Source organism: Drosophila hydei, unplaced genomic scaffold (genome assembly GCF_003285905.1).
Source record: "Drosophila hydei strain 15085-1641.00,03,60 unplaced genomic scaffold, DhydRS2 tig00008119-arrow-pilon, whole genome shotgun sequence".
NCBI classification, from domain to species: Eukaryota; Metazoa; Arthropoda; class Insecta; order Diptera; family Drosophilidae; genus Drosophila; species Drosophila hydei.
Window position 1 is genome coordinate 4,550,413 of NW_022045830.1, and position 12,318 is coordinate 4,562,730.

Sequence of the window (12,318 nt, forward strand, 5' to 3'; positions counted from 1 at the left end):
GATATTATTGCATTGCACAAACTATGTAGACTTTATCTCATTTTCTGCCACATTTTGCGCTCAGTCTCAGTTTCAGTTTCAGTTGCTGTGCGTTCCGAGTCGGAACCAAAGCGCATAAATAAAAAAATTCTCTAATCCAATAAAGAAATACCAGAGACAACTCGACTATATGTATATATATATATATAAATATGTTATGTATTTATATACACTAAATATATGCTTATATAGTCTAGCGGGTAAAAATACGCTCAAAAATAAAAATGTGAAAGTTTTCTAAATACTTTTGCTCTGTGAATTGACAATCAGATTTATGGCAGCTGCTTAGCAATGTCACTAAATAAGCACTCACACAAGACTATCTAATCGGGCCCAAGCACTAGCTTTCATGTGCAGTAGCTTACACAACTTTACACCTGACAGTTGCGTTGCTCATCAATAGCCTTTACCTGTAGCTAAGAAGTGAAGCCTTCTTTTGTAACATTCCCATTTTTGACTGTGAAAAGTGAATTAGCAACGCGAAGAAAATTGCAGGATGCGAGTGACAATGATCGACTGGAAAATACTCTGAAATACACAAATATAAAAGAGAGAATTTTTAATAAAATAACTGCAAAATCATAGCTGAATAAATAAAAAATCAATACACTGACAATTCAATCAAGTCATTCATCCAGATAGATGATTAGGCAGGAAAACGCTGAGTCATCAGCAGTTCTAATCAACTTATGAAAAATGCATATCTAATAAAGCATCTATGTGATCAGTGTGGAGAGTTCATCTGACAATCAGCTGCATAATTTGTTAATTGTTTGAGAAGTTGTTGGCTTGCTTTTGGTTAATCGTTTGACGTGCGCATATAAATAACGTTGTAAACTAAAGACCCACGCTTATCAGCAATTATTTTATAATGCTTATGCGCTCTGTCTCCGCTGATAAGCCACCTTCTCGAGAGGGCCCCTTTTAACGCCGGCATTCGTCTGGGCCAGCACTCACAGTGACAACCGCGAGTGTTGCGGACGGTTGATGCGTTGCTCTACAATCCAGCTGACTATTAGCATATATCATCTCACATCATATCATTTGCATGCGAAATGTGTCGAGCGTAAAAGAACTAAATACTATCAAATGAGCTGTGATTGAGCCCATGGCAAACCCGAGCTAACCCGAGCCTAGGCAATTTGATTTTCAACTGCAATTAGACAGATCTTATCGCAACAAGTTCTACTCAGTTTCCTTTAGTGTACGCGTCCATAAAGTTAATTAGTGCTCAAGAGTGTGTAAACAAACCGCATCGATTGTGAAATCTTTCCATCAATTGGTTATAAAACGTGCAGAGGCAATTGTCGAAAGTTCTTTAAGCAAAAGTTGTAAGTATATTAAATATATTTTTTAAATAAAGTTTACTATTAAGATATGAAATTCTGCGAGGAAATATATTCATAAATTTCTTTTTGTTTCATTTAAAAATAGTTTGTTATAAAAAATAGTTGTATCATTTATAGCACCTAGTTTATGGCGTCATTAAGCTGTATTGACACGAAGCAATTCGAAAATGTTCCCATAAAACACTTCACAATATCTGCGCAGTTATAGCCCTTAGACTAGATGATATGCCAAATTGAACAAATTGTCTATATATACATATATATATATATATATATATATATATATATATATATATATATATATATATATATATGTTATTTATATAAACGTTTCTGAGCATCGACACATCTTTGGGCACGAGAACTCGAGAAATAAAGTTTGCTCTTACGAGTTATTTGGCATTTCATAAAGATAAGAGCGAAACTAATCTTCAAACGATTTACTTAAATAACCAGAGCAGCGAGCACACAAATAGAAATAGAAATACAAATACAACACAATGAAAGATAAACTGGAGGAGGTGGTAGCCAACAGTAGAAAGTTATCTACGGCAGCGGGCAGCTTCAGTGAAATGGACTTGGATGAGTCCGAGTTGAACGATCCGTTCCAGGCGCTCATGGAGAAGGCGGGCAACCATGGTCGCTATCAGACGCTCTACAATTATGTGTTTGTCGCTGGCCTGGCGTTCGCTGGCGCCATGGTCTACATGAACATCATCCTGGCCCTCAACATACCCGATCACTGGTGCACGGTGCCCGGCCGGGAGCGCACCAATCTCACAATGAATCAGTGGCGCGATTTGACATTGCCCAAGTGAGTTGGCTGGCAAATTGAAAGCACAGGTTCGAATCCCATGCTAAGCCTAACCATTTCGCCCTCAGGCAGACAGACAATCGAGGCAAGGAGACGCACAGCACCTGTGAAATGTACGATGCCAACTTTACAGAACTAACCGATTTCTCGGCCTGGAGCAGCAGCCGCAGCAAGAATCAGACTACAGGTGAGCTAACCTCACACACACACACATACAGAGCCTTAGAGGAACAGAGCCATTTATACAGCTGTATATATTGCCTGGCTTTGCGGCAGTTGGAGCGTATGGAAAAACTTGGCCAGCAGTTGCTGGCTGTCTTATAAATTTGTACAACTTTGCACTCTAATACATTTTATTGGACGGTCTCTTCGATTTGCCAGCTTGCCAGCACGGCTGGACCTACGACCAGACCTGGTATGACAGCACAATACCCACGGACCAGGACTGGGTCTGCGCCAAGGATTTGTTCGTAACAAATGTGTTCGTTGTCGGTCGCGTCACTGAGGTGGTCGGCTCATTTATATTTGGACAAATGGGCGATTCGTAAGTTGGCCGAAACTAAATTATGGGCCTGGACGCAATTGGTAATTGGTAATTGAATTTCGGCATTTCTCATTGGCCGCAGCTTTGGTCGCAGCGTGGTCTACTACATTAGCGTCGTCTTCTGCTCGGTGGGCCGCCTGGGGTCTGTACTGTGCACGTCCTCCTACACATGGTTCCTCATCATGTCCGGCATTGTGGGCCTCACCGTCAACAGTCTGTTTCAATCGCCGCAAATTATTGGCATGGAAATCTCCCGAGAGTAAGTTTGACAGATATTGAATAAGCCAGCAGAAAATGTTTTGTGACTTGTGACTAACTTTGCCTATGCGTGGGCCAGGGAGGATCGCAGTCGCATCGCCTTCTTCCAGAGCGTGGGCTGGTCCGTGGGCACGACGCTGATGCCGCTGCTGTACTGGTGGCTGCGCCACTGGGAATCCTTTATGTGGCTGACATCCGTGCCCACAGCAACGGTTCTACTTTTCTCCAAGTAAGTCACGCAGTCAATTCAATTGAATGCTCTCAACTGTTGTCCCATTGCTGCTTCCCTTTCCATTTAGCAATTGTTTTGTCTTTCGCTTCTCTGTATTGGGGTCCGTTTTTGCAGATATGTCATCGAATCGCCGCGCTGGTTGATTAGCAAGCGACGCTTCCGCGAGGCCATTGTTCAGTTCAAGAAGATTGCCAAAATTAATGGACGCACATTCGATGTGACCGAGAAGGAACTGACCGAAATCTATAGCCTGGACAAGCACGAGGTTACCTATGGCATGGCCTCGCTGTTCGCCGGCTGGCGCCTGGCCCGCAACACCACAATCATGGGCTTTAGCTGGTGCGTATCAAAAAACCAATTTGCATTCCTAACTGCGGTCCGCTTTGGCTGACTTCTCCTTTGCCCGCCTTACCTCCATCAGGTGTGTTGTTGCCGTTTCCTACTTCACATTGGTGCTCTTCAGCTCGCGCATGGCGGGCAATCCGTTTTTGAACTTTTTGTACCAGAGCATTGTGGAAATACCCGCGTACATGGTGGGCAAGTACATGGGTGAGTGCAAAGCTGTGCGTGGTCAAATGCGGCCACTGATTGCCAATCATCCTTATCGGCTCGGCTCTTTGGCATTGGCTTTTCTATTCGACAGGCGACAAATATGGACGCCGCTTCACCAACTCGGTATCCTTTCTCATCTCGTTCTTCACCTGCCTGCCCATCATTGCCTATGCGACGGATGAGCGATTCGAGTGGCTGATGATCTACCTGGCCACCTTCATCAAGTTCCTCAACGCGCTCACCTTTTTCACGGCCAATCTGCAGTGCCTGGAGATCTACCCCACGTGCATGCGACAGACGGGCATTGCCCTGGGCACCATTTTGGCGAATGCGATCGGAGTGCTCGCACCGTACCTGGTGTACCTGGGGACGACGGTGAATATACGCGCGCCGTACTATATACTGGGCACCCTGTTTCTGCTGGGCGGAATCGGAGCCCTGTTCCTGCCCGAGACGCTGCACAAGAAGCTGCCAGACACTATCGAGGAGGCAAAGAACTTTGGCAGGCACGATGTAAGCAACAGTCATCAGCCATCAGCCATGAGCCATCAGGCAACAGGCATCAGGCATCGACGGCATCTAATTTATAATTTAAATTATGCAAAGCAGCCGTAGCCTAATTTCATTTTTCATAAATTTAATTTACAGAAATTCTTCAGTCTGCCAAAAGCGCCGCCGGCGCTCAACAAGAAGACAGCTACCGAGCCGGAGCTAACCAAGCTGAATCAGCCTTCATTTGCGCCATGAATCAGCAGCTATAGCTAAAGCCGAATCTGAAGTCGAGCCAGGAGCTGAGGCAGAAAGGCAATTGATTTGCTTGGCCCGTTGTGATGTTACATTAAGTACGCCCCAAGTATTACGAATAAAGTGTTGTTATACTTAATACTGTGCATTTACATGTGTGTGTATGTGTGTGGGCTGGTGACTGTAATAAGCCCCATATAAATCACTGAGAGCCGCCGTCGTGAATGAATGAAATCTCTGCAATGAGTTTATCAGCGCATCTGTCAGATATTTACAAATTACCTGCGATACCATTGCCGTTGCCCTTGGCGTAAGAACCGTGGTGTGGGCGTTGTTGTGTGGGTGTGTGTGTTGCTTATGCTGATGCTACTGTGGCTAATTTAATAAATGGCTTGGCATACACACGCGTCGTATGCGTAATGCGCTCCACTCGCCTGATTTATGCCAGTTATGTATCAATTTTTATCACCAGTTGCAAAAGCGAGCGCCCACCCACGCCCACCCCACCGGCGCCAAGAGTTTGCAAAGTGTTAAACTGTAAGCAGACACTAACACCACCAGCAACAATAAAAGTAACAGCAATGAAAAGTAATGCAAGAAGTTTAATAAACTGAAAATCTAGATACTCTATGAGCAGTTCAAACATTTGCCTCAGACAAGGCTTAAGGAATTATATTGATATATATTTTAGAAATAAAAATCTTTGAACAATGCTGAGAATATAGTGTGAGCTGTCCGGAACAACAACTAAATTTTTTCTTCAACTTGGCTAAAAATAGATTTGGTCTCGATGACCTTCATGGCTCAAACTCAGTTTACATTAATGCTACAAGTTGTTGAGTCTCTGGACTCCCTAGTCGACGCATGTTGCGAACGTTATTGCCAAGTTGGAATACCCAACAAATATCGGACAAGTTTGAGCGGCAACAAAACTTGTTTGCCAACAGGCAGGCAGCAGGCAGGCAACGACGTGCAAGTTTTATGCGGCAAGGTGTTTCGTTTTTCAAGTTATTTATTATGATTTATTTGCCAATGTGGCAGCGTCTGAGAACTGAGTGTTGAGCGAGCTGTGGGCCAGGAGAGACCAAAGGCTTTCCTTGCTGCTGGCCTGCAGCAGCGATAAGTAAATTGTTTATCCTACTTGTGAGTTATGTGCTGCGACGCTACGGCCAGCCGGGGCAGCTATTCAGCTTGATGATCAGCTTGATGCCTCGTACAGTAATGGCCCCGCCAGCAGCAGCAGCAGCAGCAGCAGCAGCAGCAACAGCAGCTAACATTGTTATGCTTTCATAAACAGCTGAGCGCAATTTTCTGATAAGCTCTGCTACTGGCTGCACTTCCACTTCTACTCAGTGTGTGTGTGCCTGTGCGTGTGTGTGTGTGTGTTAGTGTTGCTGGCTATTTGTTTCAATTTATCATAAAAGGCAACGCCGGAAGTCAGCTAAGATGCAGTTGAATGAACGACAAGCGAGAGAATATCTTCAGCCAGCTTTGCGTTAAGACTAGATAGATTTTACAAGGGATTTGAGATATTTCAAGCATCAATGACACTTTAAACAGCAGCACAACACAACTGCAAAGTCATTATTCACAATTATCAGTAGAATGTCTGGCAGAACACAGTCCATTTATATATGGCTCTCATTAACAACATAGACAATTGATTAGGCTACTTTAAGCTCAATAATACTCCTAGATATTCAGAAATATTAAGATTTGCTTTTCAACCAAATAGTTGACCTTAGAACTGATTCAATTTTATACAATCAGCTAGCAGCCTACAATGAAATTCCTTTGCTCTTTAACTGTTCAGCACGAAAGTAGGCAATGGAAATTTTCAGTTTTGAATATTTCTCGCAGCACAAAAGTATGCAATGGTTTTTGAAAAACAAATATCTGATTAGAACAGATTAGACAAAATAGTTTATAAAATTAATTTAAAATTTAATTTAAATGGTAGCCAATCAGTAGACGCTTTGCGATAAAATTTAATTTAAGATGTCGGCCAAAGCAAATACTTTTCCAATCAGCAGACTTGCAGATGGATTACAGCCATCTGCAAGACAAAACAAATTGGATTGCTTCGTTTTTTTTTTGTTCGTTGACAAACTGACTTAGCCAAATCCATTGGCAAACAGTTTAATTCCAGTTCAATTTTAGCCAGTTGTCATACAATTCGATGCTGCTGGGTTGCTTGGTTATGGAGCGGCAGCGGCTGAAAGCGTCGAGCTTTTCATATTTCAGTCAGTATGAATCGGGTATGAATAAAACTATTTGCAGTATTTCATGGAGCCAGCTGCCACATGAACAGAAGCCAGTCGGGGGCAGAAGTACAAATTGATGGGGGCTGAGGCAGTGAGTTGCACGTTTGCCTTACTGCGGGTGCAACAACAATGATTGCGCTTTATTTGCGATAATAAAACACACCATCGCGCCCTCGAGGACAACAACAAGGACGCTGGCGACTTTGGGCGAAATCGAACCGCGAAATTGTAACAAACTGCGCGTACATTGGCCTCCGTGGCAGCGGTAATAGCAAAAGTCAGGACCCGGACCTAAGGAACAAGGCGAGCGGGCCCGGACACAACAGGAAGCGGCAGCAACGAACGCGAGCGCCAACAAGGATCCGGTTGCATTGGCTGGGTGCAAAATATGGCAAGCTGCAAAGAATATTTAAGCTGCGACGTTGCAGCAAATATTAAAGAAAAACATGTGAAAATAAGAATGCCAAGCAGAGAGAGAGAGAGAGAGGGAGCGAGGGGCTGTACGAAGTGAGATTGTTCTGGATGCTGGCAGAAGGATTTACTGCATATTTCATGTTCACAACGAACCAATTTTACGCTCTTCAAATCCTATTAGTCAATGGCCCTTTGGGGATGCAACGAGCTGCGCTAGTCACGGCAGCTGTTCGACAATGTCTAAAGGGTTGACCAGGTTGGGGTGCTTGGGTGGTTTCTGCTGCTGCTGCACTCATTGTGATTTACTTATAGAAATATATATACATATCTTTATATATATATGTGTGTATATATCTTTATATATAAGTAATACTCAAGCGACTGGCCCAGGTCAGCTTAGTGTGGCTGGCATTTCCGCACGATTATGCCCTGTGAGAAAGTGTGTCTGTGTGTGTGTTGGCTGGAAGCTAAGCCAGTTTCAGCCGTATACCAAGCGCCCTAAAACCTGCTGTGAGAGCCCTCATCAATCTCGCTACTTGAGCGCATGAATTATGAAAAACGTGCAAAATGCAAACGGAAATTAAAATCTATCGTAAAAAAGTAAGCGCAATCCTTTACACACACATGAGCCACATACACACACCCGCACACACACATGGAGACAACAACTGCTAAGCTAAAACAAAATTCACAGTTCGTTAACCAACTGCGCGCTGGCTGAGCGCATAAAATCAAACAAAACAAGCAAAAAAAAAGAAAAACAATAACAATGTAAAGAAAATTTAATATATTATATCTGAGCCGGGTCGAGCCAGTTTTGAGAGGCGGCTCGACCGGCCGTTGTCTCCTGCACAGCTGTTGAAAAACAAACCTCAACTTTTTGGTCGCATACGAAATTTCTGTCAGGCTGAAGCTGGATGTTCGGTACCCGGGCACTGATGTCCTTTATTAATTTAACAGGCTGCCACTGCTGCGCCTTTGACTACAACTTGAACTACAACAGCAACGAAATTCAACAAGCCATAAAACATATGAGAGTCCATGCATTTTTCATAAGGTGTCGGCTTTTGTGCCCATCACAATCATCAGCTTCAGTCCCAGTCCAGGCACCGCAGCAGCGACAGCAGCAGCAGCAGCAGCAGCAGCCATTGCAATGCCAAACATCAGCCAGAGTCAGCTGTAAGCCTGCCAGCTTCAGTGTCTACGCCCACACCCACGCCTACGCCCAATCCCCGACCAAGTGCTGTTGCTGACGTCCTGGCTACACTTGAACTTACAATGACATGTTCGAACCGTGTGAGCTCTGCATATTTGTCGGCAATAAATGTGCAGATGCATTCCATTTATTTATACTCTTGCTCTGGCGGCTTTACAAATTGCTTTCATTAGTTTTAATGGAGCTGGCTGTTAGATGATATTTGTAAGCGGACGACTCACTTCTGCATTTCTAAGCATTTTCATATTTGCAAAAATCATCTTCTGGCCAAATTCCTTAGCCGAAGCAGAGCTCACTGGGGTTTAAGCTTAAGTGTTGGAATTCCCAAAGATAATTTAAATATTCAAAGTCAATTTTCACATGATTTACATACTTTTACGCTTTATTTAATCGATGAAGAAACACAAATATATGGAGACATCGCTGGTCATCGCTATAGTAAAGGAAAGTTCACATATGAATAGAAAAAGCACTCGAAAAGCAACTTGAAAATGCTCTAAGACCCAAATGATGCATACAGCATACAGCATACAGCATACAGCATACAGCATACAGCATACAGCATACAGCATACAGCATACAGCATACAGCATACAGCATACAGCATACAGCATACAGCATACAGCATACAGCATACAGCATACAGCATACAGCATACAGCATACAGCATACAGCATACAGCATACAGCATACAGCATACAGCATACAGCATACAGCATACAGCATACAGCATACAGCATACAGCATACAGCATACAGCATACAGCATACAGCATACAGCATACAGCATACAGCATACAGCATACAGCATACAGCATACAGCATACAGCATACAGCATACAGCATACAGCATACAGCATACAGCATACAGCATACAGCATACAGCATACAGCATACAGCATACAGCATACAGCATACAGCATACAGCATACAGCATACAGCATACAGCATACAGCATACAGCATACAGCATACAGCATACAGCATACAGCATACAGCATACAGCATACAGCATACAGCATACAGCATACAGCATACAGCATACAGCATACAGCATACAGCATACAGCATACAGCATACAGCATACAGCATACAGCATACAGCATACAGCATACAGCATACAGCATACAGCATACAGCATACAGCATACAGCATACAGCATACAGCATACAGCATACAGCATACAGCATACAGCATACAGCATACAGCATACAGCATACAGCATACAGCATACAGCATACAGCATACAGCATACAGCATACAGCATACAGCATACAGCATACAGCATACAGCATACAGCATACAGCATACAGCATACAGCATACAGCATACAGCATACAGCATACAGCATACAGCATACAGCATACAGCATACAGCATACAGCATACAGCATACAGCATACAGCATACAGCATACAGCATACAGCATACAGCATACAGCATACAGCATACAGCATACAGCATACAGCATACAGCATACAGCATACAGCATACAGCATACAGCATACAGCATACAGCATACAGCATACAGCATACAGCATACAGCATACAGCATACAGCATACAGCATACAGCAAGCAGCATACAGCATGCAGCAAGCAGCATACAGCATGCAGCAAGCAGCATACAGCATGCAGCATGCAGCATACAGCATACAGCATGCAGCATGCAGCATGTAGCATACAGCATACAGCAGCTTAAATCTAAAATGAAACTCGGTTTATAATTGAAGAACTCTTTATTCATCTCATTTTCATTTTCAGTTTCATATGCACATATATATTATTTTTGGTTCGATTTGAAGCAAATGTGTCTCGCAATAAATGCAAATTTTCTATATTTTAATACAAAATGTGCCGTGTGCCACAAACCAAGTGGCATACATTAAATTCGTTTGGTATTATTTGTCAGATGCTTCCCAAATGCTTATTCAGAATACGTATGCTAAATTTATATATGCTTGTAATCTATATGTATATATATGTGTGTGTGTGTGTGGGGGAATTTGATATTTTTTGTATTTATGCGCTTACATTCATAAATATTTGTTTTGAATTGCGCAAACAACTTTTTCGCTTGAGCCACGCATTTAAAATGCATTTTGGCATTTTGCTTAAACACTTAAAAATGTAAATTGAAATATGTATATATTTGTATATGTATTTATTTGAGTTGTTGCTCTAGTATTTATAATTGTAAATATATAAATATATAGTAAATATTTTGTATCCCATCAATATTTATACGCTATCAATAAATATGCATGCCCCCATATGGATTGCTGTCTCTTAAAATATTGATTTGCTTGCGAAGGGCTCAGCAAACTTTGATGGCCATTTCGAAATTTGTTTTGTTTTTGATATTGTGATTGGTGAGCACTAACTGTTATTGCTTTTGCATTGCCTTAATCGTAGCTATGAATACTTGATTGTGTCTCTCTATGTTAATCAGATTACAATTAGACGTGTTCACATTCGTTATTTCAACTGGCACTTGGCATATGATCATGTTGACTACATCTACAGAGATATTAACAAAGAACTGTATTTCGTATCGTAATGCATGCATTCGATTATATCTATATAGCTATATTTACTTCATACTGCTGCGTATACTTAATATTTGCCTATATACGAAACGAAATTAAATGAAAATTGAGCCGGCAACAAATTGAAAAACCTTATGCTTGTATATGCATAAAGATTTATATGTATGCTTCGTTGTATTGCTATTGTAATCCTGCCTCTGCTTTGCATACCATGCATGTGTGTATGCGTGTGTGAGTGTTTGTAACTGTAGCTGTAGCTGTATTGTATGTGTGTTTAAAATGGCGCACAATTTAATACATGACTGCCTATATTGTCTATATTTAATTTCACCTTTTTTCACTGTTTGCATTTTGTTTGTCTCTATACTATTTCACTATGGCTGGTTGATTTTACGAATGAGTTTTCATTGCATTTAATTAAATTTCAATGATAAAATGATAAAATGCCAAACGAGGCCTGCATCGCCAGAGCAAGCGCTAGCTTAATTGCACGTTAACAGAAATTAAAAGCAAATAAAGCACACAACAGCGGCAAATAAAAGATATTTCATAAAGCACGCGATTCGCAATCAAGTTTTGAGTCCAGGATAATTGAGTTTCGACCCATGCAACAATTGCCAATAATTGTTAATTTGGCTGAACTGCGGCGAAATCGTTGCGCGGAACGCGATGCGTCAATATCTTGAAACCTTTAGCTTTGGCAAAGCTGCGACAAAAACAGCCTTTTCGGCTGCCAGCAAAGTACTTTGGCTAATCACTGCGAGGGCTGCCAACAAACGGGAAGCGGATGAGGATGCGGATGCGGATGCGGATGCGGAAACGCAGGCACGCAAGCCCCATTAGAAGGCCATAGTTTTTGGAACGTTTTGTTTCGCACTCACGTATCCGCTAAATGTTTCAATTTTGGCAGCTCCATAAGGCGCCAGCAGACATTTAATAATAAATGCAGTCGCCAGCAACAGGAACTGAAACATTTGTGAGTCCGCGAACAACGAGGACAACAGCGTGTCTCTCTTATCGACCATTTTCGGTGCCTTTTGGCCAAAAAGCAAATAAAATTATAAGCGAATATCAAATGCTTTTGCCCGCTTTCGTTGCAAAATGCAAATTCCATTCCAACAAGAGAGAGAGAGAGAGGGAGAGAAAGAGAGAGGATGGGAGGGAACAGCCAGGTTCTGGCCAGTGTCAACTTCGTTGCATACTTTTCTGCGCGACATGCAATTAAAATGCAAAAAAGCCAACGGCAGTGGCAGCGGCAGCGTCAGCCCAGCAACGCCCACCCAATAAGCCAAAGACCAAAATCGATGCACTCCAATGCGAGTGCCCAAACCGAGATGTGCCCATCCCA

General features: G+C 42.4%; 1 protein-coding gene across 1 annotated transcript; it reads left to right on the forward strand.

Annotated features, from left to right (window-relative positions):
- Positions 1 to 688: 688 nt before the first annotated feature.
- On the forward strand, positions 689 to 4,636 carry LOC111597805 (carcinine transporter). Its single transcript, XM_023312690.2, has 10 exons — positions 689 to 1,370; positions 1,845 to 2,202; positions 2,271 to 2,389; positions 2,584 to 2,746; positions 2,829 to 3,005; positions 3,084 to 3,233; positions 3,351 to 3,575; positions 3,658 to 3,785; positions 3,880 to 4,301; positions 4,437 to 4,636. The coding sequence occupies exons 2-10, from the start codon at positions 1,889 to 1,891 to the stop codon at positions 4,533 to 4,535; spliced, it is 1,797 nt and encodes a 598-aa protein (XP_023168458.1). The 5' UTR covers positions 689 to 1,370; positions 1,845 to 1,888; the 3' UTR covers positions 4,536 to 4,636.
- The last annotated feature ends 7,682 nt before the right edge of the window (positions 4,637 to 12,318 follow it).

Excerpts from the sequence above, each read along its gene's own strand:
- LOC111597805 (XM_023312690.2), top strand. The coding sequence starts at position 1,889 with ATGAAAGATAAACTGGAGGAGGTGGTAGCCAACAGTAGAAAGTTATCT. Across the intron at positions 2,390-2,583 it reads CAGCAAGAATCAGACTACAG|CTTGCCAGCACGGCTGGACC; the intron begins GTGAGCTAACCT and ends TCGATTTGCCAG. Across the intron at positions 2,747-2,828 it reads TTTGGACAAATGGGCGATTC|CTTTGGTCGCAGCGTGGTCT; the intron begins GTAAGTTGGCCG and ends CATTGGCCGCAG.